This window comes from Hevea brasiliensis, chromosome 4 (genome assembly GCF_030052815.1).
Source record: "Hevea brasiliensis isolate MT/VB/25A 57/8 chromosome 4, ASM3005281v1, whole genome shotgun sequence".
Taxonomy (NCBI): domain Eukaryota; kingdom Viridiplantae; phylum Streptophyta; class Magnoliopsida; order Malpighiales; family Euphorbiaceae; genus Hevea; species Hevea brasiliensis.
Genome location: NC_079496.1, coordinates 112,132,599 through 112,159,919, shown reverse-complemented (window position 1 = coordinate 112,159,919; position 27,321 = coordinate 112,132,599). Strand labels below are relative to the sequence as shown.

Genomic DNA, 27,321 nt, shown 5'->3' with positions numbered 1-27,321 from the left:
GACCCTCTCCCCTTCTCTCTCTCTTTTCTCTCTCCTCCTCCCTTGCCGCGCGCCGCCTCTGCGTCCCCACCTGCCGGCGCCCCACCTCGGCCCTTCCCACGGCCGGCCGCCTCTGAACGGAAACGGCCTTGAAGGGACGCGCGCGCGCTGCGCCGGCTTCTCCGGCCAAATCCGGCCGATCCGGCCACCAATTGGACCGGGTCTTGTGTCTAAAATCATCTACTCGGCGAGAGCTTTCCATAGACACCAAGAACGCCGAAATCCATCGAGCGGTTTGTCCGATTTTTGCTCGGGAAGATTTTAGCCCATTTCGACTTTTGTGCTAGATTTCTCGAAAACCGTGAATCCCACGAGAAAACCGAGGCTACCAGCACGCTCCACTCGTCGAGAGCTTCGCAACGACATAAATTTTGAATTTTTCCGACACCGTTTTTCGGTGGGTCCCACGGAACTTCGCAGTGTTTTTCCGAGCATTTAATGAGCTTAGAAAATTCTGAAAAATTTATGTACTAACCCCCGTGTTATGGGCTTCGTGTAGGTATCCTCGATTCGCGAAAATTCGGCGATTGACCGGTTCGCAAATTTCGCCAGATGCACTGTTACGTAAAAGTCTCCGAATTGGACCGAGGTTTTGGTTAGCCCCCCATTGTCAGACGTCCCGAGCGCGTTCCCGAAGTCGGAATCGGCAAAGGTAAATCCGAACCTTGTTTTTACGTAATTTTCTAGTGCTTAAATAGGATTAAAAATTCGTAAGATATTCGTGGTAGCTTAGAAAATTACGATTCTTTTTGCAATAGCTTAGTAATATTGCTAAGGACCGCGGGGCAAAGTTTTAGAATTTTTAGAGCTGATTTGGGCAGTTTTTGCAAAAATGATCAATTATAGGGACTAAATTGAAATTTTACATATTGTGATAGATGATTGATTTGATGGGCCCAGGAGGGGCTGTGTGATGTGATTGAGTTGTAGATAGTTATAAAGATTATGGTTAAAATTAATATTTTACTCTCTGAGTCGAACGCTCACTCCTGTTCAATATTTTTTTCAGGCTACAGGAGGATTTTATTTTGGTTAACCTGCTTTTCTCTTTTGCAGGTTGTTTATCAATATTTGTGTAAATTTTATTTACTCATAGAGTTTCCGCATGTGTTAGAAGTATTTATTTGATTATGGTCTATAATATTATTATCATGTTGGACCTGTAAACGTATAATGATATGCATGTTTGATGGATTGGATGAGGGAGCTGAGCTCCCATTTATTTTTATGAGGATATGAGTATGTGGAGGGTGAGCTGAGCTCCCCAATTGAGTATTTATTATGTTTACAGGTCGGGTGAGTCGAAAACTCCCCGTTGGAAAGTCCATTTTATGGCCGGACTCTGTCCGTTTGTTTTCTTGATATTGGGCCCAAATGAGCCTTAGAGTTGGGTTAATGAACAGTTAGGCTTACTACGGGCCTTGGGGGCTTTAGGCTGGCCCAGGTCATAGTGCCGGTCCGGCCCATAGGTTGGGTCGTGATAATTTTGTAATGAAGAAAAAGTAAAAATAATATTTAAAAAATTAAATAAAAATATATCAATAATTTAAAAAATGTATATAAAAATTTATTTTTTTAATTAAAAATTTATTTCATTCACAAGATTAGAAATTTAACTAAAACATATTTAAATTTTCAAATAAATTAATTTTTAATACTCTTAATGCACTTAATATTATATGGCTTGAAAAGAAAATAAAAACTAAATTTATGAATAATAAGCCACCTAAAATTAAGTAAAAATACAAATTAAAAATTACTTATGAATCCTAAAGAGAAATTCAGTATATAAAAATTTAAATTCAATTTCAGATTTAATCTGTATACAGAAAAATTTTTTTATTTTTTTGTCTAAGAATATATTTATAAAATATTATATTTCTTAAAATATAAAAATTAATTAATTAATTAAAATAAAGAGATAAAAAAAAAAAAGTAATTCGATCCGCGTTAAAATTACTTAGCCAATAAAAACAATGGGAAGATGATGGACGTTAGGCGGGTTGCTACAACTGGTAAAGGCCTTCTAAAAGAGGCGACACGTGGCAACTCTCCGTCATTTTCATAGGCGGTCTCTCTCCCTCTCATACGGCCATTGAGATTTTATTTCTTTCGTTTTCAACAAGTTTGTTGCCAAAACGCAAAACCCCTTCAACAATCAGCTAAAACTGAGGATGATAAACCCCTAAAATCACTAACTGCTGTCAAAACCATGGAAATGCCAGTTGTGCACGAATCCAGTCGCGTCACTTGCGCCGCCTGCGGTGAAGCCAGCCTTGGTGGGCTCCCTCTTTCTTCCTCTCCATCCATTAAGACTGCAGAAATACAAAAGGCGGCGGCGGAGGAGACCCTCAAGGTAGCGACAATCAAAGCAGAGGAGGAAGAGGAGGGGGAAGAGGATAAAGGGGCCATTGCCATAGTCCAGTCTGGTAAATGCTTTAATGGTGGTAGCGGTGAAGTTGAGGGTGTTAGTGACAATCGGTCATTATCTTCGAGTTTTTCAGTGGATTTGCCCAAATCCATGGAGGGTTTACACGAGACGGGTCCGCCACCGTTTTTAAAGAAGACTTTTGAGATGGTGGAGGATCCGGAGACGGATTCCACTGTGTCTTGGAGTAAAAATCGGGATAGTTTAATCGTCTGGAACGCTCATGAGTTTTCCAAACATTTGCTTCCTAAATACTTCAAGCACTGTAATTTTTCCAGCTTCGTTCGCCAGCTCAACACCTATGTAAGTCTTTCTGCATCTTAGTTTTCTCTTTAATTTTTCATTCTATTTATTGATTTAAGCCATATACGTATAATTCATTCTTTAACCATCCTCTTTTTTTTCTCTCTCTCTCTCTCTAATCTCAAGAAACTTTCTCCTCTGCACTGGTTCCTCTCTCTATATGTTTGATGTATAGTTGTAGGACGCAGGCTTGCTTGTTTCTTTGTTTCTTTGTTTCTTCTTAGATTCCCCTTGATAATTATTTTTTAAATGGGATTTTCCAATTTTTTTTATTTCCCTTTTACGAATTACTGACTCTGTCTGATTTTTGGATTTGTATGTCTCAGGTTCAGGAACATATTTAATGGAATAATTTTTAGTGTAGCAAATTATTGCCTTAGTGTTGTGGGTTTCGTTTCTTATGGTGCAAAATGGTCTCAGGGTTTTAGAAAGATTGATCCCGATAGATGGGAGTTTGCAAATGAAGGGTTTCGAGGAGGGAACAAACATTTGCTCAAGAACATCAAGAGAAGAAGTAGGTACAACAAGCAGCAACAAGGAGCAGCAGGCGGTGATGATTCGGCTAAACCTGGTTTGGAAGCCGAACTTGAAAGTTTGAAGAATGATCAGGACTTATTGAGGATCGAAATCCTCAATCTTAAGCAGCAACAAGAGAACTCGGAGAATCAACTGAGTATTGTTGAACAGCGCATTGGAGTTGCAGAGTGCAAGCAGTTGCAGATGTTCATTTTCCTAGCTAAAGCTGCTAAGAACCGTGCCTTTATTCAAAATCTTTTCCAGAAGAGAAAGCAACAGAGAGAACTGGATGGGAGTGAATTCAAGAAAAGCAAATTGCTTTCCACTCAAATTCCTGAAAACTTGCCTGATGCAGCAGATGCCAGCCAAAGTGTCAATTGTAGACACCAAGCTCAGGAACAATTGGCCGCAATGCAAACTGAACTTACTGAGATGGTAAGCAATGATACAGAGGCCAACACGATATCAAAACTAATCGAGAATTCTATAAGTGATGAGTTTTGCAGTCCTATTCAGGATCAGAAGGCCAATTTGATATGTGGTACCAATGATCGGGAAACTGTTTATCATCTAATGTCAGAGAAATTACTGGATGACAATGCAGTTTCTGAGAATTTAGTTGAAGAAGACTTGGAAGTGAATGAGACTAAGTTTTACCTTGAATTGGAAAATTTGATTGTAAAGCCTTGAAGTTGGGGTGGGTATTTAACAGAGCTAGTACAGCATGTGGGTTGTATTTGATCAGTACATTTCTATGGTAAAATCTTCTGTTTTTCTCCTACATCATTTGCAATTAGTTGGGATACATGTTTATGTTTGGCATGTTTTTACCATACAGGTAGCAGAGTTGTTTCTTGACTTCATACACAGAGAACAAGTTGTGCAAACTCGCCCTTCCACTTGAGCTCCTAAGCCCACATTGGAGATGCCAGTGTTTGATAATGGTCATAAATTGTCTATATTTTCTGCTTCATTTTCCCTTTTTTTTTCACCAATGTTAAATTCTCTGGATTGTAAAAATTGTCACACCAGTAAATACCACAGTTTAGTTTTGCATCAAAGGTTTTACAATACCTCTGTAGTGACTCTGGATCAAATCAAACTTGTTATGGTATTGATACGTTATATGATATAGTACCTTTGGTATTAAATTCATGGATCATGTTCTTCTATAATAATGAATGTAAATTTTTAATCATTAAATTCATATAGTTTATTGTAATAGATATTAAGATATTTTACGTTCAATTGGTATATTGCAATTACTCTCCAATATTAACACTAGCTAAACTTATTATCTTCCTGTATAACCAATCTTTTATGTATTACAAAGCAAAAGAAGGATGATTGATATGATGAGCACAGGGGGAAAAAAAGAGAAGAAGTTACAGAACTATCGTACAAGAGGAAGAGAATGAATTACGTCTTACCACCCCTACCAAGGAGCTTACAATTAGACCTCACTGCACCTATTGATTTAGATGAAGACGATGATATGGTAGACCGGTCAAACTCTTGTTTATCCTCAGTAAATGCCTTGCCTAGAACTACCTGGAGTTCCATGTATCTTTTTCTCTTTTGGAGTCTTTCCTCTGGAGTGTCATTCCCTAAATTGGCAAGCTGCGATAAGTCATCAGCATCCATGATCCTGTTTAGTACCTCTGAGCACCGAGGGAAAAACTGTTTTCCAAGTTCCACTGTTCACATAATGTCAAACAACATAATCAATTTCCTTATTGTCCTACTTTTCCACACCAAAGCATAATCCTAGGGATTTAATATCAAATAGATCCATATCATGAGAGATGACTGAATTTTATGTTGACTATTGACATAGCGCAACCCTCCTCCTTTATCTGGCTTGGAACCGGCTATATTTTGCTAAGCTCACATAGCCGGAGATTTGGTATGGATGGGACCCCAGAATTGTTATAATGGTAAGTATTTGCTAGCCAAAGACTGAAGATGAACTTGAAAACATGATTTTTGTGGATTTGGAATTCCATAGAAAACACGTTAAACATCATTTTCACTACTTTTTAACAGTTTATACTCATATCTGAATAGTATTTAGCCAACTAAATTTATGTAGATGGGGTCCTTTAAAAAAGTAAATTGAAACAAGTTCAAAAAATTCTTGGTGTTATCATTCACAGAAAACTTATCATATATAGTATATGTGTAAAGCGAGACTTACCAGTTCTAGAGAGTGCTCTCGTCCTATTCAGATGCTCCTCTTGCATTCTAAAAGGTGCCTCATTAAAGCCCCCTGTTGTCCTCTGAGCACCAGCCAAATTCTTTGCCATGATGTCATTTAATGGAAATTCATTAGTGCCATCCACTTGAGCAATATCCATCATAACTTTTGCTTCCACAGGAAATAGAAGTTTTGCCAGTCCAACTGGTAAGAAAAATCATTAACACAAGATCATCATAAACTGATTCAAACAATATAGATTACTGCATAATGTATTTTTCAAGGATCAGTTCAATTTTGACCTTCTCCACTTACTAATGAAAATGAAAGCAAAGGATTCTGACTAAAGACTGGAATCTCAATCATGAATGCACATCCAAAGAAAATAATGCACATCTGAGTTTCACTAAGGAATATCCATGAAAGCCTAGCTTGGCTTGATCCAGTGGCAGAAGTCGTATATAACTCACTTAGGTTTGAGTCCCACTCTCCCAACTCTTACACCAAAAAAGAAAAAAAAAAAAAAGAGGAATATATATGAAAAGCACAGAATGTGAATCAGATGAAAATCACCTCTATTTTCTAGGTACAACAATTTCATTCGCAGGTCATCACCAGCTACAACAAGAGAAATAGCCTCTCCAAGCAATGGATCTCTTCTTTCTGCTTGTTCCAATATCTCTATGCATAATTGCTCCTTGGGAGAAGCTTTTCCTTCCTCAGTAGAGCTATGGTAATCTGAAGCCCTTGTAAGTCTCTTTGATATTTGAAGTGCTTTTCTACCATCTGAAGTAAGATCTGATGGACGAGCTCCCTTAGTCAAGAGAGATACAATAATCTTAGGCTCTTTACGCATTGCAGCAACATGCAGTACAGTGTAGCCTCTTGAATTTCTAAGGTTAACATCAGCAATTCCAAGATTAAGAAGCTCTGTGGCAGTCTTTGCGTCACAGTATGCAACAGCATAATGGAGTGCATGGGCATCATCTAAATTGGTATGCGCCTCATTTAGTAGCATTCTAACTAATTCTACATCATCTGAGTCCAAAGCTCGGTGTATTCTCTTTTTGTGTTTATCAGCATAACCTGGGCTCTCGGGTGTCTCCAGACCATACTCTAAGCGAGAATCTGTTATTTGCTTTACAATGTGTTGGGGTAAGGCCTTGTCAAGAGTTACAATATCAACATCAGATTCTACAATGATCTTGATGCATCTTGCAAACAATCTCTCACAGGCTTTATCACACATATTTGCAACGGATAGAACCACCAAGATGTCATCAATTGCAACTATGTCAAGAATGTCTAGAAGGTGCCTCTGCAGTTAAATAAAAAGCCAAAAGATTCTGAGAAGAAACTGAAGAAAAATTAATAAATGGATCGCAACCCATGTTCATACAAAATACCCACCATATTTGTTTTACTGGTCCTTGAATTAATCACATGTTTTTAACATGAATTAAAACAATAAATTCATAATCCAAAAGCATAGCTTCATTTGCAGAAAATTAGTGCTCCACAAAATGTAGAAGAGAGTTATCCAAGATCAACACTAAGCCAAAATGCACACACAAGGCACAAGCAACTTTCCACTTTCTTTTCAATATTGAATGCCTTGTGTTTTGGTTTGGCTATATATACTCCCGAAATGTGGCCACCTTTGATCAAGAAGAGTTTTATCACTTCTAGCATGTAACTGCCAATAAAAGTTGCATCTCTTCATGTAGTTCCCTCATGTGTGTCCCAAATTCCTTCAGAAAATGTTAAAAAAAAATGAACAAAATAGGCTTTGAATACAAGGAAAATTATGCCCCCCAACAAACAATTACCTTCAAGAGACAGACACAATTTTTTGCACTAGCCAAGTCCCCATCTTTGACCTTTAAATATTATTTTAAACCAAGGTCAAATTAAAGTTTCCCTCCAATATTTCCCACTAATCAAACTAATTTGATTTGGTTAGTAAAGGTTTATAAACACATTTTTCCTCTCATCATCTTCCAATGTGGGACAAATAACTCTTTTATCACTATTACTAACAGAAACCAACAAAATGTGAAAGTTGATATTATAAGGTAAGGGTGTTTATGGTTTCTAGTTAGCTTGAAAATAAATTATTGACATCAACTCTTTTATCTTTTTTTTTTGTAATTGTAATGGGTTCAACTCGCAGGGCAAGTAGAGGTCTCAATTAATAGTTATTTATTATATTATATTAATACAACATAATTTAAGTAATAAAAAAAAAGTTCGATATATTTTATACATAATAATTTAATAGATGCAATTCAATTATATGCATAAAAATTGAATTGCATCTATTAAATTATTATGTATAAAATATATCAAAAAAATTTTTTATTAACTTAAATTATATATATAGTTCAAAAGGCAGCTAACTTTAAAACCTGCAATAATGATCCGGGTCGGACTCAGCAATTGCGTAAAAATTTTTTCAAGAATTGGAACTAAACTGTACCCAACCCTATTGTAAGCCATACGCAAACTGAAAAGATTTTCATCCTTTTCAAATCTGTGACAGAATCATTTGTCATTTCTTTGTGAGGAAACATTAGACAAAACACGTTAATCTCTAAGAACCAAGGAAACTCCTAGATCTTTGAGATATGACCACATACATCAATTGATGATGCCATTTCTTTTCTTTTCTGAGGGGACCTAACTGGAAAGGATGTTGCCAATCTAACTAAAACATGAGCTGCCAATTGACTGGCTGCAAGAATGATGATCCATTCCACCAGTTATGGTCTTAAATCATGTATAATTTTGGAAGATCTTATTTACACCAAGCAACAACACAATTAGAATAGGGCTCAACTCCACTAAACTCAATAAGCGACTAATTCCAATTCTATTAGCGTGATATAGCAAGAGGGCATTTATACTGAAGGTCCTCCATGGATCTAAGAGATAAGATATACGGTGAAGAAAAACTAAATAATATGATTCTAATCCATGTTCATGTATAAACTCAAGTCCAATTGTTTGTATCACTAGTCTAGGATTAATCACATGCCAAAGCCATGAACTAAACCATATATTCACAGCCTAAATTATGTACCTTGATTGCAGAAAAAAGTGCTCTAAAGAATACTTAAAATGAGCGTTTTGTAAGCCAACCTAATCAACCCCAAAGCCAATTCAATCTTTCTCTTTTGTTTCTGCAACTTTGAAACTTGCAGAAACAAAGCATATTTTCCTAGTTTTAGAACCCACCTATTAAATATATAAATCTCTCGCGTTTGTAGCTTTTTTAAGTCCATGGTGGATGCAAGAATTTTCCAAATAGGAACTACTTCTGTGGCAACATGTTACTCAACCAAAGTGGAAATTTCCCTATCTAGATCAACTTGAACATTTCAATTTAATCCCAAGTATTTGCTTTGATACCCATTGGAAGAATGTAAGATGAAAAATCAAAAGCTAAACTAACAAGGGTACAGTGAGCAAGTTTCTTCAACATCAACAGTAGAAAGAAATATTGAGAGATAAATGTGAAAAATTAGAATATCTTGTTATAAACTGGGCATGCTGATGCTCTGTTTGATCAGCATCTAAAATCAGCTTACTCCCCTTCCTAACAGTTCTAAAGAATTGCTATTATACCAAAACTCCATGGTAAAAATTGAACAAAAATAGAAAGCAGAGTTTCTCAAACTCTTACCTGATAGAGAGCCACCAATTCAGGCACCTGAAAAGTAAAAGACGCATATAACACCTCAAGCATAAAATCCACAGCAACCCTGCAAGCGACATGGGAGCAATCTTCATCCGCACAAACACAAACGCCGTCAGGCAAAGGCCTCACTTTTCCACTATATAAATAGGCCAAAACTGCCACAAGTGAATCAAACCCAACATCATAGTCCTTGGCCAACTGCTTCAATTCGAACTTCGCATCTTTCTCTTTGGCTGCAGAACCCGAAAACATCGCCTTGAAGAAAGAACTTCTCGCCGACAGAATGCATCGGTGGACTGGAACCTCCCGGTTAGAGGCCGAGATTGTGATTTTGGCGTCTGCGAAATAGTCAAAATCTGGGGACTCGAAGATGGATTCGAGGCTTTTGGAGAGCTGTCGCAGAGCTGAGATTTCTGGATTTGGAGGCTTAGGTGTGGAAAGGGTTTCTATGCAGCTCGTGCAGCTTCCATTGCTGATCTCGTTAGAATCAGAGAAACCAATCCTATTATCCATTAAAAACAGACAAGAGAACGGAAGAAGAAGAAGAAGAAGAAGAAGGGATTGAGGGTTTACAGAGTGAAAACTGGTGTAGAGAAGCTATTCAGGACAAAAAGAAAAAGTGCCCAGCTTTGAACGAGCATAGATTACAGTCACAAAGCAACAGAAACAGAGATTTTCAAGAAAAAGAAACTGTTGAAGTCAATCACTAAACAAAAACGTTAAAAAAGAAAAGCTTTTACATATAGAAACACATACTTTGTTATCACAAAAGAAAATGAATTTACAGAGGGTTTCAGCCATGGATATAAGCAATGGTGGTAGAGAGTGAAGACAGAGCAGACCCCAGTACACAGAAACACGCTACACATAGGAAAGGCATAGGCTTTGAGCCTGTTTGTCATACTGAACGCAACTTTCCAAAATGCGCCTAGGAAAAGCTTCACTACAAAGGCAAAATTACAATTTAATCCTTTAAACTTAAAAAATTTGTAAGACCCACGCATGTTCCTTTATCATTGCTCATCACCACTCGTTGCAAGCCTTAGTACTTTCCATTTGAACCTTTCAACAACTCATATGAACCACCTCCAATTATATATCACTCATCCTCATTATTTAGATCTACTTCAACTCCAACACCTGCTAAATATAAGCTAAAAAGTTCAATACCACTTAGCCGAAAAGGATATCCTGTCCGTTAAGCTCACCAAATTCCTCATAAGGTCGGTTCTCATGCTATGCCTATTCCCTCTCCATAGGTACTATCTGGCTGTGCCCTTTTGTTCATCATACAAGGGAGTCTGGAGATGAATTTCAGTAACAGGGTTAGGTGTGTGACAAGTCATGTTTAGTACGTGGCGTTGTGGCTACATAATTTAATTTTTTAAATAAAATGATAATCAATTATGTCTAAATATAAGCCAGGTCTGGGTATGGATTGAATCAAAATCGATCAAACTCGTATTAAATTGGATGATTTTAATTGATTTATTCAACTTTGAATAAAACTTATATTTTCACTTAAAAAAATAAATTTTTATTTTGTTTTAAATAAATAAAATTTCATTTTAAAATTTAGTCAAAATCGATTCAAATTAAACTAAACTCAATCGAAATTAATTCAAATCAAAAAATTCTCTAACTCAATCTCAAGTCCTTAAATCTTATTGCCAAAACTATCAATCCATTGCTGAACCTTAAAAATCTCAGGTGGATTAACATGTGATAATTCTTACAAGAATATATAATTCTTACAAGTAGGTTAATATTTTCATATATATTTAAATAAATTTATATTTTCTTATATTTTAAATTATGATATTATAAATAATATTTAATTTACTCAAGATAAAAGTTGAATTAAATTACATTAAAAACTAAATCAAATTATAATATTTTTGTATCCTCTGTTTGTCATTGCTATTAAAGTTATTATTAATAAAAAAAACTTTTTTTAATGTATATTAACTATAGAGTAATAAAAATTAATTAAAATTAAATTTAAAATATTATTTATATTCTATTCCCTAATAGCCTCTCTAGTCTATATGAAGCCTTGTTTGAATTCTTCCTTCAAGGCCCAGCCCAAACTTTACTAGCCCAAGCAAGGCAATTGATTCATTGAAAGTTTTACAGTCATCTCTACTCACAACAAAATGAGCATTTTAAATTTATTATTATTATAAATAAATATTTTTTTAAATATTTGTTTAATTTTTAATTGTATAAAAATTATAGTATAATTTTGATTATATAACTTTTTTTATTTAAAAAATAGTTAGGAAATAACACTTTTATTATAAAAGAAAACAAATTTATAATAATTTTAAACTATATTTTCAAATTTTAGAAAATTAAAAAAATTAAATATTCAATTCTTTATTTAAAAAATTATTACGTATTCAAATTTTCACAAGAAAACTTACAGAAAATTATCAATAATTTATTCAATCTCTCCATTCCATTTCAAATTTATTAATATTAATGACTAGGACTAAGCATTTAGTTTAAATCAAACTGAATTAAATCAAACCATAAAAATTAAATTAACAAAATTATCATATTTTATAAACTAAATTGAATAAAAATGAATAAAAAATTGAATTGGGTTCAGTTTGAACCACTCTATTTCGATTGGATTCAGTTTGAATAGATAGGTTTTAGGTTTTTAAGGATTTTTTTAATTTAGATTTTATTTTTAAATTATTTGGTATGATTTTAACCTTGATTTAAATATAATAATCATTAGTCAATAAAATTAAATAATTTATATATATAATTATATATAATTTGCAAATTTCCTATAAAAATAAATTAATTTAAAAAATTAATAAAGTAATTATGTTCGAATCGATTTAATCATTTTTTTTTCAAAATCGAATCGAAATAACTAAAATTTTTAGAATGTAAAATCAAACCGAATCGAATTATCTTAAAAATTAAATTGAACTAGCTAATTAAGATAATTTGATTTAGTTTATTCATTTAAACCCGAATAATGTTCACTCATAATAATGACAAATAATATTCAAGGAATAGCAGACGGTCGGATCTAAGTACAACAAATGGAGTTGGTGAGAGACGCAAATTCAAAGTTCAACCTAAAAGAATTAGACATGCTCGTTGGAAATTTGGACAAAGACTATACTAGCTTTCATATTTATTTTTTTTATTTAAAAAAAATATTTTCAAATAAATAAAACTTAATTTATTTAAATTTTTTTATAAATAATTTATTTTAAATAAAAATTTAATATAATTATAAAAATTCAATTTAATTTCTTTTATAAATAATTTATTCATATTCATAACTAATTTCTTAATATCCGTTTGATATCATGTTTGGAGGTGTTTAAAATTATTTTTTTAATAAAAATATTATTTTAAATGTGATTAAAAAAATAATTTAAAATAATTATTTTTTAATTTAAATATTTTTATTATTAAAATTTATTAAATTTAATTTTAAATTATTTTTTAATATTTCTTAATTAATATATTTAAAAAAATAAAATTTTCCAATAATAATTTTAATAGCCATGCCATTAAATATCTAATTGTAGATGTTGACTGTGTCTGCATTGTATCAAATATATCTGTTTTTTAATTTTATTTTTATTAAAAATTAATTTAATAATTAAAATTTTGAAAAAGTAAAATATAAATATTTTATATTTATTTTTTTTATTTTATATCCTCCACTAATTATAAGAGCTGTGAGGACGCCCATATTTAACGCTTTTGTTGTATTAATAAAATATTTAATTATTTAAATTTATTATTATAAAATTTGTTATTATAATTAATTTAAAAAATAAATGAAATAATAATATAAATAATTTTAAAATAATTAAAAAGTCAAAAAAATGCACGTCAGCAAATGGGACGTGTCAAACACCACCTTGACGGCCACGGCACAAAATGGCAAATCTCAGTGATTTGGGTCAATGCATGCTAAAAGACTTGCTAATAAATTATATTATTTTAAATTAATAAAATAAAAATACTTATTATTATTATTATTAGTATTTTCAAATAATATTAATTTTAAATATTTTATATTTAAATAATTATTTTACTAAAATAAAATATTAATCTACATAAAATTTTTGAAATTTTTTACAAAATAAAATATTATTTTATTTTAAATAAAATAATTATAGAGACCGCTGTTAATTAACAGAGATGGGAACAAGGAAACTTCCAAGCGCTAGTCTCTCTTTCCTATTGGTGTGGAAGTAGCAGATTGTCTGTTTCCGTGTTTTGACACAGATATGAACTTGTCAGTTGTCCTCTTCATTTTATGTGGCACGTGCACAGAAGTAATACTTAAATTAATTAGAGAATTTTACAATTAAGTCCATAAAATATAAAAAATTTATAAATTAATCCCTAATACGATAATTATAATTTTGTTAACAAATTAATTCATACTATTTAAATTGAGAATTAATTGTATTAATTATTTTTAATTTAAAAAATTATAATTTTTAAAGTTTTATTTTATTAATAAAAAATTATAATTCCTAAAATTTTGTTTTACTAAGATGGTCAACCCATTACTCTCACGTCTATCAATATTTTTATTACAATTTACAATTTTCATGTTGAAAATATTCATAAAAATATTTCTTTAATAAATGCCCTTTAAGGCATATTTTTATATTTTAAAATTTTTTAAATAAAAATTTTAAAATATAATTTAATAATTACACTACAAAATAATCACTCAATTACCTGCTTATCTTATGAAATATAATATTCTGTATCCCTTTCTCAAATCTATGTGCTTCGTTGCTCGACTTCCAATCAAATCAACATGGTCTTGATATTTGACCATTGACATTTGACCATTCCTCGTTGATTTTTTATATTGTCTACTGTACTATAGAATGACGTTTAAGTATTTTATTATAAATTATATTAAATTATAAATTATATTAAATTTTCTCCAATTCTCTTTATTTTTCAAGAAAAATATTATGGGTTAATAATAAAAAGTTGGTAAATGAAATTTTTCTTCATTTATCCTCCTTTTTCCTTCTTGATTTGATGTTTAAATAAGGGAATGGAAATAAATTAAATTTCTTTTTTTTCCTTTTCTTCATTTTTTTCATTGTTTTATTTTCATTATTATTTTATTTTATTATTAAACTTCAATTTGTAAGAATAAAAAAAAAGAAAAGAAAAATCTAGACTCTATTCCATCTAAGTACATGACCTAAAACTCCCATTGATTTTCTTGCCATTTTTTCTCATAATGAGAATGTATGTAAGCCTATTATAGTCTAGTTCGATATAGAATGAACTTATAATTATGAAATCGACTCGATTATCAGACTATAAACTATAAGTTCATAATCCTTTAGGTAAGAGGATGATTAGCTGCGCTGATGCTGAGACACGGCTTAGACTCATACAGGAGGCAACAATAGTGAATGCCAAATTTTAATAATGTAAAATTACTTTTTGATCTCTCAAATTATTTAATTAATGGTGATTGTTTAATTTATTGATGAATTCAACGAACAAAGATTTAAATTTAATTGTCTAATTCAATTATGTTTTTAAAAAATAAATTTCAAAATTAAAGAGGACAAGTAAATTAATTGACTCTTGAGTTAAATTATTTAGTTGATTTAGAAAATAGTATTCTAAAATTAAAGGGTAAATAGAATTGTTTATTGATAAAATAATTAAAATTTAATAAAAATATAAATTAATAATAAATAAAATATAAATTAATAGATAATTTCATTAGTAAATTAAATATATATTAATTGTATTAAAAATAAAATAATTTTATTAATAATTATTATTAAAAATATAATTTTATAAATAGAGGGATTATTGAAAACATACTTAATATATATTAGAGAAAATATTTTTAAAATAAAACTAATATTAAGTAATTTTATTAATAAAATAAATAAAATAATCCCTTAAATTCAAAAACGACTTATTTAATTTATTTCATTAAAGCTAAGACGTCCAAGGCCTATGCATGACCCAAGCCATGACAAAAATTAAAAATATGAAATTGCATTTGACTGTTAAGAAACACAAACAAAACAAAATCACTCTTTTATTATTATTATTATTATTATTATTATTATTATTATTATTATTATTATTATTATTATTATTATTATTATTATTAAAATAAAAATTTATGATATTATATTATATTATTCGAAGCAATTTCTTGTTTTTTCATGGAAAACTTACAAGCTTCCTTTCTTTGACCGCCCAGCTCCTCTCTTCTCTCTCCATACGATAAACGTAGAGGCTTTCTATTTTTCTTTTAATTTTTATAGACTATTTATTCTAACTCCTGATCAGGAAGCGGATTGTTGCGATGGGTGTTGGTATTTTTGTTATTGATTAAAGCAGCAGATTTTTTTTAGTGTATAATTTCAATATTTTTTAACTTGAAAAGTTGCTAAAGGGATTTTTTAGAATAACTATAAAAATTATTATTCTATTTTTTAATTTAAAGCTTCACATTTCCAAATGGGAAATTCGAATTTTCAAGCTTTGAATCCATCAAAGTTAAATATAACTCGTGATTTTGAACCTGGAAAAATAACCCGTTGAACATCAACACACCGTCCATATTTTTTTTACCATTCAAACCTTTTTATTTCTGTAATCCTCCATTCTCCTATTGATTTTGATTATAGAATTCCACGACTGCTGCTGTATGCTTTATTTTCTTCCTTCTTTTCGGCCACGTATTTGAAGGTTCTAACCAAAGGTCCCCTTTCTTTATTGTGCATATATAAGCATGCACGAGTGCTTCAGAGTCAGAAACACATTATTGGAGGAGAAAAGAAGAGAAGAGAATTGCCTTGTTTAGTTTGGATTTGTTTTCTTTTTTTGAGAGACAACTGATTCCTGATCACAGGTAATACTAGAAAAGAAAAGAAAAGAAAAGATTACCCAATTCAGATAATTGGGTTGAATAATATATATATATATATATATATATATATTTAATCATTATTTCTCTCTGTGTGTGTTTTTTTTTTTTTTTGGTTATTATTTGTGTGTTATTTGGGCAATGATTGGAATAAATTAGGTGTGATGGCTTGGCTTTTTCACTTTTGCATTATCCTTTTCTTTCCTTCTTGATCTTCAATGCTTAGTCCATATGTAATCACCTTAAAATAGTAAAAGAGAGGTGTGGGATCAATGGTTTGGGGCCAAGGGGCATGAATGTTACTGTAGTTCTCCTCGTTTCAACTGAATCTTCTGTTCAAACTTTGAATTTCCTCAGCGTTGGATGTATAGTCAAGATATCATTTTTACAATTAGCCTTTCAATTCAAACGATTAGATTTTTGCAATTTGATATTGTGTTGATTCTTTTTATCCTTTTCATAAGCAGGGGCCTTCATAAGATCAAACTCCATTGGTTCTTGAACATCTATGGGTTTATCGCTTTCGTTACTGTATTCAGCCTGGGGAGAAATCATACGACGCAGCTTCTTTCGTTTAACCTACAGCTTCTTTACTTTCATTCGTAGGCATGGTGGTATCCCTTTTAGAGCAGATAGCTTCAAGAAATCTGATACAGAAACCAAGACCAACCCAGTCAAGTCCAATTCAAGAAAAAGCAAAAATTCTATAAACCTGAAGAATTGCAAACCCGACAATGTAATGCTTGACAGGAGTTTATCATTCAAGGATCTAGTTCAAGACAATGGCAGCTCGGGTTTAGATAGAGATAAATCAATACATAAGCCAATGCCAGCTCGTGAACCGGCAATTTTGCTTTCGCCGAGGCCGGTTTGTGAGCTCGAAGCTGCTGCAGTTAAACTTCAAAAAGTTTACAAGAGTTACAGGACTAGAAGAAACCTTGCAGATTGTGCAGTTGTTGTTGAGGAGCTCTGGTGGGTGTTTATTCTAGATTATGGTTTTCATTTATTAAGAAGAAGGGCTTTAATTTGTTCTGAGCATTGATTTAAATGTTGCAGGTGGAAGGCTTTAGATTTTGCGGCTCTCAAGCGAAGTTCTGTATCATTCTTTAATGTTGAGAAACCTGAAACTGCTGTTTCGAGGTGGGCAAGGGCAAGGACAAGGGCAGCCAAGGTGGGAAAAGGTTTATCCAAGGACGAAAAGGCTCAAAAATTAGCCCTACAACACTGGCTTGAAGCTGTAAGTCTTTCCAACACTTCAATTTCTCAACACCTATAAACATTGAATAGAAGCTTAGGCAATTATAGCCCAATAGACGAGCAATGATCTAACCATACCATGTAAATTTTTCTATGCATGTACAGATTGATCCTCGCCATCGATATGGCCACAACTTGCACTTGTATTACGATGTCTGGTTCAGAAGTGAGAGCACCCAACCTTTCTTCTACTGGTGAGTAATTTTCACAAATTTTTGTTTGGTAACTAAGAAACTGCTCAGCAAGATGAGGAAAATTTTTCTTTAGTTTTACATTTTCTTTTGTTTCCCCAGTAATTTCCTGTTTGGTGGAAAATGCAGGTTGGATGTTGGAGATGGCAAGGAAGTGAATCTAGAGAAATGTCCAAGAACTGTTCTACAACGACAGTGCATCAAATATCTTGGACCAGTAAGTTGAAACCAACGTGTCTCCAATTTAGTTAATAATTCTTGGCCCAATAACTAGCTCTCATGAGAGTTAATTTTGTTGCTATTACAGAAAGAAAGGGAAGCATATGAAGTAATAGTTGAAAATGGAAAGCTTGTTTATAAAGAAAGTGGAAAACTTGTGGATACAGTTGAGGGTTCCAAATGGATATTTGTGCTTAGCACAACAAGGGCTTTGTACGTTGGGCAAAAGAAGAAGGGTTCTTTCCAACACTCAAGTTTCCTTTCTGGTGGTGCCACCACTGCAGCTGGAAGATTGGTTGCCCACAATGGAATTCTTGAGGTACCATTTCTGTTTTTTCTTTTTCTTTTTTTTCAATCTTTAATTAAACACAGGTATTTGTCATTGACCTAAATTTATCTCTAATGTTTCAGGCAATCTGGCCATACAGCGGTCACTATCTTCCAACAGAAGAAAACTTCAGGGAATTTATTAGTTTCCTTCGGGAAAATCATGTAGATCTCACAAATGTTAAGGTATTTATTCTTGCTTTTACAGATTGTATTAACTGTGATGGAACAAAAAAACAACATGCCGTAAACATATTCCATTATCAATCTTCTATGCAGAGGTGTGCAATTGATGATGACAGTCCTTCAAGTGTTGTATCTGAAGAAGAACAAAAGCCAGAATCAATTGTGGGTTCTGCTCCAGTTTCTCAACCCAACGATACAAATAAACCTGATATGGATTTGTCCACTAAGGAGACTAAAATCACAGAGCAAGAAATTGACACCAGCAATGCCGACGCCAAGGCAACTGTTTTTGATTGGCCTGAACGCTTACCTTGCAAGTGGACAACTGGGGCAGGACCCCGGATTGGGTGTGTCAGAGACTACCCTACAGAGCTGCAATCAAGAGCATTGGAACAGGTCAACCTATCTCCTCGGGTGCCTCCTGGGACTTTCAATAACTATGGTCCAATCCCATCTCCACGCCCCAGTCCACAGGTTAGGGTGTCTCCTAGGCTTGCATACATGGGAATCCCTAGTCCCAGGACGCCAATTCCTGTAAACTAAGGCATTTCAGACACAGAAGAATCACTTTGGTCATGGGTTGAAGATTAGGCACTACTGGTGCTTGATGGGTTTTTTAAATCAATAAGGGTGGATCAAGGGACTAACCCTTTTTTTTTTTTTTTCATTTCCCTCTTCATTTATTACTTCATTTTTTTGAAATGGCTCAACTGAGCCAACTTTTCTTTTTAACCCAATTCTAGCCCCTGTTTTTAGTGTTGGGTTTTGTATATCTTTCTTGGATAAAGGCAATTGATTAGTATTCATCTTCAATGAATCATAATTCAAATAAATTTTGATATCCTCTTCTTTTGAATTTTCTGTTGTCCATTGTTGAAGATTGAAATTGAAGTTACTTCTTTCATTTTCCATAATTCTGGTAGAATTCAAGTTTGAAATCACTTAGAAGAAAATAAATACTACTTTAATGAAGCTTTATGGAATATTTTAGCTTACGATGAGTTTCTCAAATCTGTTCTTTACCAGAAACATCATCAAGGAAAATATTATAAATGGAGTTTATTAAAGGTTGGGTTGCCAAATCTGATGTTTTTCTTTCTTTTGGGCTTTTTCTGGTTTGGCCCAATAGGCTTTTGTTCCAGAAAAACACAACTCTGTGCCTTACAAGCTTGATATGTTCTATGCTTTCTCCTTGAAAATTTCCAATTTGTGCTGCTTGCTGATATTCCCAAGAGTGGGATATTTTAACAAGGTCAAAAGCAAATTCCACCGAATGAATCAAAGGACTAATGCTTGTTAATTTTCTGGAGACCGGAATAAAATTGATGATGAGATAAAGTTGTGAGTCAATGATGACACTCCAGAGACCAGGATAGGTCATCACCGATTAACCCTGCTTGATCTAAAACTGAAGGTTCACAGCCCTAAATCAAGTCAAAATCTTAGTTTTTTTTTCTTATATTTTTTGGTAGAATAAAATTTTAGGGGTAGGACAGATATCCCATCCTGAGTCACCTGAGCCAAGAAGAGCCTGCAAAATATTGGGAATTTAGCAATGGAGTTTACGTATCACCCATCCAAAGCTTACAAATGCTCTCATTTTATCTATGAAGCACGGAAAAGTCACTGAGTCACATTTCCCAGTGTCAAAAATGTTTTCGATGAGGAAACGACCTGACACAGCTAGGAAACGTTTCCGGGCCATTTCCGAAAATATTGAAAATTGAAAACCAGAAACGCATTTCTTTAAAGAAAATTAAAAAAAAAAAAAGGAAAATGGGTAGGGTTAAATCATAAACAGATCGCACCACTTCACATTCACCATCAAGATCAACAGAAAAAGAAGAAAAAGAAAAAGAAGAGGAGGATCAGACCTTCAACAGCAGGCGGCAGCATCGCAGGTAAGGTTCACAACATCCTTTCTCTTCTTTTCTCTCTAATCTGCCATATTCATTCTCTGATATGTCCTCTCCATCCTTACCAACAGAAGAAGAAAAAGAAGAAGCAGAAGGGGAGGAAGACAACATCACAGGTAAAGATGGCCCTTTCTTCTTTTTGGTTCCCCTTTCTTATTCCCGATTTGTGCAGTATTTTCTCATTCCCCATCAGTATTTAGGTTTATATAGGGATTTAATTAATTTATTATTTTCCTTATCATTTAATTTATTATTTTTCTTTTTTAATTTCTTTGTGAAACAATTTTATTAAGCAACTTCCATTAATTAATCATAAATTTATCACATTTAATATCAATTTTTTTCTCTAAATGTATATTCCATAATTAGATTTTTCTCAAATCAAATTTGAGGAGTTATCATAAATATTTTTTTTTAAAAGGAAGATAAAAAAAAAATTCTCTCAAATTCACTAAAAATTTTCAAGATTTACCATATTTTTACAATCAATATTTTGAAGGAAATTAAGGACAAATGTAAATATATTTTTAAAGTTATTTTCAAAATTATAAAATTTCAAATTTAAATTCTGGTTAATGATAAATAGAAAAAAAATTCCAACATTCAAAATTTGTATTTTATATTAATATATTTTATATTTTTGTAATAATTTATATATAATGTGTTTAATATAATTTATTTTAATGTATCGTTATATTATATATTAAAATTTTTCATAATAATTTTTATAGTCAATTTATTCAATTCTATTATTTAATTCTTTAATCTTTTAATATATAATTTGCATTGTGCTTTAATCCTTAGTATATAATTTGTTTAAATAATTTGTAAATTGTATAAAATTACATTTTTTTTATCATTTTAATAGGACAATATTTGAATGGATTCTTCGAACTCTAATTCTACCTAAGCAAATAGCACTAGTGCCACTTCTTCAAAAACTAGGGAGGAAAAATTTAATCACATGTGGAGATATATAACTAAACTTGAGAAAACTAGAGAAGGAGGGGGTAATTATAAATAGATATATAATTTTTGTGGACAAGAAAAGCAAGGAACTTATACTAGAGTGATGGCTCATTTATTGAAAATCACTTGAAAATGGATTGGTGTATGTAAAAAAGTGATGAATGATAGTATTTCTGAAATGAGGAAACAGAAGGATGAGGCAATAAACAGAATTACCAATTCACAACCTAGGCGAGTTTCTTTGCCTATTAGTACAACTTATGTTCCTTCATTGAATATAACTGAACCAAGTATTTCAGCAGCTTTGAAGAAAAGAAGAGTTAATGATTCTCCTCTTGGTAGAGCTTTTGACTTGCAAACTAAAGTTCAATTAGATGCAGAAATTGTTAGAATGTTCTACGCTGGGGGTCTACCTTTTAATTTTGCTAGAAATCCTTATTATGTGAGTTCTTATTCTTTTGCTGCTAATCATGCTTTGGGTGGTTATGTGCCGCTTGGTTATAACAAATTGAGAACCATATTACTTCAGCAAGAAAAAGCAAATGTATAGAGGTTGCTTGAACCAATTAAAAGCACTTGGTTAGAAAAGGGTGTCAGTATTGTGAGCGATGGATGGAGTGATCCCCATGTGAAGCCTTTGATTAATTTTATGTTTGTTTTTTAGTCTGGCCCCATGTTTATCAAATTTGTGGATTGTTCTGGTGAAGTGAAAGATAAATAATTTATTGCTAATTTGCTAAAAGAAGTAATTGATGAGGTGGGTCATCAAAAAGTGGTACAACTCATTACTAATAATGCTTCAAATTGTAAAGGTGCTGGAAAAATCATTGAAGGAATATTTTCACATATTTATTGGACTCATTGTGTTGTGCACACTCTTAATCTTGCTTTGAAGAATATATGTGTACCAAAAAATTTGGAAACTAATCAAGAAACTTATAATGTGTGTCACTGGATCACTGAAATCCATGGGGATGCTTTGCAAATAAAAAATTTTATAATGAATCATTCCATGAGGCTTGCAATTTATAATCGGTTTAGCCCTTTAAAATTACTTTCAGTTGCTGACACTCGTTTTGCTTCTATTGTTGTGATGCTTAAAAGATTTAAATTTATTAGGCGTACTTTAGAAGCAATGGTTATGAGTGATCAATGGGCACAATACCAAGAAGATGATCAAGGCAAAGCTAGATTTGTTTGTGATAAAGTGGTAGATGAGGATTGGTGGGAAAATATTGATTACATTCTTGCTTTTACTGGGACCATTTATGACATGATCAGAATTTGTGACACAGACAAATCATGCCTTCATTTGGTTTATGAGTTATGGGATTCTATGATTAAAAAGGTGAAGCAAGTTATTTTTGATCATGAAGAAAAGCAAGCAGATGGGTTTTCTCCTTTCTATTACGTGGTTCATCGAATTCTTGTTGATTGTTGGGCAAAGAGCAACACTCCCTTTCATTGTTTGGCTCATTCATTAAATCCAAGGTAAATTTCTAACTTACATACTCATCTTCTTGTTATAATTTTTTTATTATTTCATGAATTTATTTTCTTATTTTTTAAGATTTTATAGTGAAAAATGGTTTAAGAGGGAGAAGGTAGAGTGTCTAGAAATATCAACTGAAAGAATTAAATGCTTTAGGAGGATTTTTTCTAATGAAGATGAGCGAATTAGAGCAAATGATGAATTTACAAATTTTTCTTTGAAAAGTAGACCTTTTGCAGATCCTGATTCTATTGGAATTATGTATGCTACAGATCATAGGAAATGGTGGGCATGTTTTGGTTTCAATGCACATTTACTTCAAAGATTGGCTTTTAAAGTGTTTTGACAACCTACTGCCTCCTCTTGTTGTGAAAGAAATTGAAGTATTTATTCCTTCATTCATTCATGTAGAAGGAATAAATTAACTCCAAAACGTGCGGAGGATTTGGTTTTTATCCATAATAATCTTTGTCTTCTGTCGAGAAACTCCTCCCAATATTATGATGAGAAGACAAAATTGTGAGATGTTGGTGGCTATTAATTTGGGAGTATGGAAGATGTGGAAGTTCTTGAATTTGCCAATATTTTATTGGATTAACTAGAGTTAGAGTCTGTTTTATTTTATGAAAATGCAACTACATGCATAGAGAAGGAGAAAGACAACGAAGTTGAGGAAATATCATAAATTTCATTATCTTTTCTTTTTTAAACATTTGAATGTATTGTAGTTAATGTTTATTTCTTATAAGTATGAAACTTCTAAATATGTATCTTTATGGTTGAATTTGAATGTTGATTTTGACTTTATTTATTATTGAACATCTTTCATTATATATATATATTTATTTATTTATTTATAAATATACTCCTATATTTTTTATATTTACACGTTTCCCCCACATTTTTATTTTCTATATTTTTTAAATTATCATTTTTCTGTGTTTGCATTTCCGTTTCCGTGCTACTTAGCCTTTTATTGAGTCCTTTATACTCTGCTTAAAAAGGAGGCAGAATCACTTGTCTGGGAAGCAACATCTCCACACCAAGGGACAGATAAAGGAAATTGCATTGTTGAATATATATTTATTTAAGTTCTAAAAGATTAGTTTATTGTGATTTTCCTGCCAGGGATAGAACTGAAGTTAAATTTTTTATCCCTTGTTTGTCATTTTCCACAAATCTTCAGAACTTCAATGATCTGAGCTTGTTCTTTGGAAGTGAGTGTCCAACTCCTCTCATTTCTTAATTCTCAAGAGTCAGACACAGAAAAGAATATCATCATTAACACTCTGTTTGGATGTAGAAAAAGAACAGAAAAAAAAATAAATAAGAGAAAATAAATTAAAATTAATATTTTTTTATTTGAAAAAAAAATAAGGGGGGTGGAAAAATAACTTTTTTTTGTCATTTTCTAAAATAAAAGTGTAAAATTATACATTAAAATTATAATATTATCATTTTTAATTTTTTTTTAAATACATTAGATAAAATTGTAAATTTATCATATTTTTTTTCTCTTTATTTTTACTCCCTTTTTATATAAATAAGAGAAAAAAAAAATAAAAAATATATTTTATTTTTTACTCTTTATTTTCTTTTCCCCAGAAAAAATTTCCAAACTGTAAGGCTTCTAACTGAGAAACATGAACAGGGGGGAATGTGCTGTTTTTTAATATTCTGTAGGAAGCTGGCATTTTACAGCAAATGATGGTTTTCCTCAACTGGGTGAGCTGTTGCTTCCTTCTTATTTTTTATGCCTTTCTTGTCTGATTCTACCCTTATCCACTTTAAAAGATTGCTTCTTTTTTTATTATTTTTTTTTTATTGATCTGATCCCTAATTTTTTTAGTTCACACAACTTTTCATGGAAACTTTTCTCTTTTGTCTTGGCAATAAAATTTAAATAGACTAAAAAAATTAGAGAAATAAAAAAAAATGAAATTAAAATTTTATTTTTTACAAAAAAAAAAAATTATAGAAAATTTTATAATTAGGGATAATATTATAATTTCAAAAGTAAAATTATGAACAAAAAATTCTCAAGTCCATTTGAAATAATTTTTTCAAGGATTATGTGGGCTTGTGGCTGGTGGGGTTGATGGGCCAAGCTAGCCCGTGGGCCAAATTATCTTTTAACCTATGAATTCAATTCGGTTTAAAACCGGCTATTCACGATTTTGCAAAAGTATGAACCTAATAAAATTAAAAAAAGCTTCGATCCAATTTGAAATAAATTGCATTTTAATTTCTATTCGAAATTGAATGGTGGCCACCCTTATTCACAAAAAATTTTGAAATATAATCGTTATATATATAATAATTATATTATGATCATTTATCGTGATGAATTTCATATAGATTTTATCATAATTAATGATTAAAATAGACTTCACGGTGGATTTCATGTATGCATTCCATCATGATCAACTATCATAATGTGTTAGATATACATACACATTGCACAGAATATATTTTCCCGACACAGGGCTAAGCATACTTGGGGTCCAGGCCTTCCATCCAGCTGTTAGCACAAAGTGTAAAGGCTGCATTTCTTGTACTGCCACATGAGCCATGAAATATGCCAATTATGAGACTGAAGGCTGGAAAAGCAGGCACTACTTTCTTTAACCCATACCTCTTTACCAATGATGAAGCTCTTTCCATTTTGTACACATCTGCTTATTCACCTCTTCCTTTAAAATATATATATATATATATATATATATATATATATATATATATATATATTGTGGCCTTATAAATGTTTGATCATGCTTAATTATGTGCATTTTAGCCGATGCTTGATGTAGTGATTGATTAAATTAGGTGCCAACTTGGAACAAACTCTGGAGAAAATAATTGAGTATAACACAAAACAAAATAGAGAGCATGTGGGGCAACCCAACAAGCAAAGCTTTGTTTTCTTTATCTTTCTTGTCTTTGAGCAATCAAATATTGATGGGGCTAGCTGGATTTATTGTTGGCCTCTTTGTGATAGCGACCACACCCTCATCAACCTGAACCTCACATTATATATGGCAAGAACTTATTTATCATAAATTTAAAATATAATTATATAAAATTATATATTTAATAATAAATTTCACTATATATTTTATATTTTAAATTTATTATAAATTATATTTAAACTATAATAATACTCTATATATATATATGTGTGTGAAATTATTTTCATTGAGTATTAACATCAAATAATTGATACCAACGAATAAAATCTCTTTGTACTTCAGGACTCCATAATAAGAGCAAAGAATGTGTTAAATTATTAGTACGAGCAAAAATTACAGTGATTTTATTATTTCTATAAAGATATAATAAGAAAAATAATAATTAATGAATTATATAATAAAAAATATTTATCATTTTTTCTCATTATATAAATAAATAATTATAAAATAAATAGATGAAATGACTCGAATTCAATATCTATGCACTCCATACAATAAAATAAATATGTATTGAGGTCACCAATTTCTAAGATCTAATTACCAAATCCCACTTAATTTATTATGTTAAATAATGGATTATGTGGTATTTTCAAATAATAATTTTATGTGAAATTGTATTAGTTGTTTAAATGATTTGGGTTTACCAACCCTAATTAATTTATTGGGTGATTATTAAACTCCATTACATATTTAATTATTTTAAATTGAATATTTATATAAAATCATATATTTATTATTTCAATATATGTATATATTTATTTAATTTTATATAAATATCAATATAAATAATTAATTTAAAAATTATTAAACTTCAAATTTATATTAGTAACACCCTCATTTATTTTGCAGCCAAACAATAAGAATTTTCTTTTTCTTAATCCAGTTTGTTAATTTGGTTGAACTAATAATCCTTTAAATAATGAATTTTAGCAATGTGGCTTATTCCTCTATTAATATTTAATTATTTAAATTTTTTTACATACTATAAAATAAATTTTCAAAAGGTATTATTGTATAATATTTCTTTAATTATGAAAAATTTATATTTGAATAAAAAAATTAATTATTTATATTTGTAATTTTTTTCCTTCTCGAAAAGGTTATATTGTTTTTATATTAAAATCTTATTAATAAGTTTTCAAATTTTTTATCTAAAGAAAATAATTTTTTAAGGTAATATTATATTTTATTTTGTTATTTATACAATTTGATGACATAATATTTATAATAATATTTATAAATTAAGAAAATCGATGAAATTTAATTTTTTTATTTTAAAAATATATTTAAAAAAATAATTTAATTTTTTAAAATAAAAAAAATATTTTTCATTAATTCATTTATTAAATACCTCAAATAATACAAAATAAAAAAAATGCTTTTCACAAAATAAACAAAATCTTAATTATTCTTTTGCCTTATTTTTTGCTCTATGAGAACTAATATTCTCAATGAATTTTTTCAAAGTCAATTCCCAATCGCTCATTAAACTCAAGAAAGTGAGCATATTGACCAGGAGAGAGCAGTTTCCGGTTTAAACCGAAAAAATGAATCGAATCGATTGAATTCAGTTTAATCGGTTTAGTTTTAAAATTCAATCGGTTCGGTTTGATTTATATTTTTGATAATTTCAGTTAATCGGTTTGGTTCGATTATTTTCATAAAAAATCAAAAAATTAAACCGAATCGA

The 27,321-nt window shown here is 31.1% G+C and overlaps 3 protein-coding genes across 4 annotated transcripts; 2 read left to right on the top strand and 1 right to left on the bottom strand.

Annotated features, from left to right (window-relative positions):
- Positions 1–2,053: 2,053 nt before the first annotated feature.
- On the top strand, positions 2,054–4,441 carry LOC110642422 (heat shock factor protein HSF30). 2 transcript variants are annotated; one of them, XR_009148346.1, is made up of 3 exons: positions 2,055–2,770; positions 3,191–4,043; positions 4,125–4,441. XR_009148346.1 is itself a non-coding variant. In XM_058145976.1 (2 exons), the coding sequence occupies exons 1-2, from the start codon at positions 2,252–2,254 to the stop codon at positions 3,974–3,976; spliced, it is 1,305 nt and encodes a 434-aa protein (XP_058001959.1). In that variant the 5' UTR covers positions 2,054–2,251; the 3' UTR covers positions 3,977–4,441. The 2 variants fall into 2 exon arrangements, 1 of the variants encoding a protein (XP_058001959.1); XM_058145976.1 differs by having other exon boundaries at positions 2,054–2,770; positions 3,191–4,441.
- Positions 4,442–4,622: 181 nt separating this feature from the next.
- LOC110642421 (BTB/POZ domain and ankyrin repeat-containing protein NPR1) lies at positions 4,623–10,094 on the bottom strand. Its single transcript, XM_021794479.2, has 4 exons — positions 9,169–10,094; positions 6,057–6,801; positions 5,484–5,687; positions 4,623–4,983 (listed from the first exon to the last, which is right to left on the bottom strand). Exons 1-4 carry the CDS (start codon positions 9,694–9,696, stop codon positions 4,706–4,708), a joined length of 1,755 nt encoding a protein of 584 aa, XP_021650171.2. The 5' UTR covers positions 9,697–10,094; the 3' UTR covers positions 4,623–4,705.
- A 5,760-nt stretch (positions 10,095–15,854) lies between these two features.
- Positions 15,855–19,135, top strand: LOC110642417 (IQ domain-containing protein IQM1). The gene is made up of 8 exons (XM_021794470.2): positions 15,855–16,090; positions 16,573–17,077; positions 17,162–17,342; positions 17,468–17,556; positions 17,683–17,770; positions 17,861–18,091; positions 18,184–18,285; positions 18,379–19,135. The coding sequence occupies exons 2-8, from the start codon at positions 16,614–16,616 to the stop codon at positions 18,826–18,828; spliced, it is 1,605 nt and encodes a 534-aa protein (XP_021650162.2). The 5' UTR covers positions 15,855–16,090; positions 16,573–16,613; the 3' UTR covers positions 18,829–19,135.
- The last annotated feature ends 8,186 nt before the right edge of the window (positions 19,136–27,321 follow it).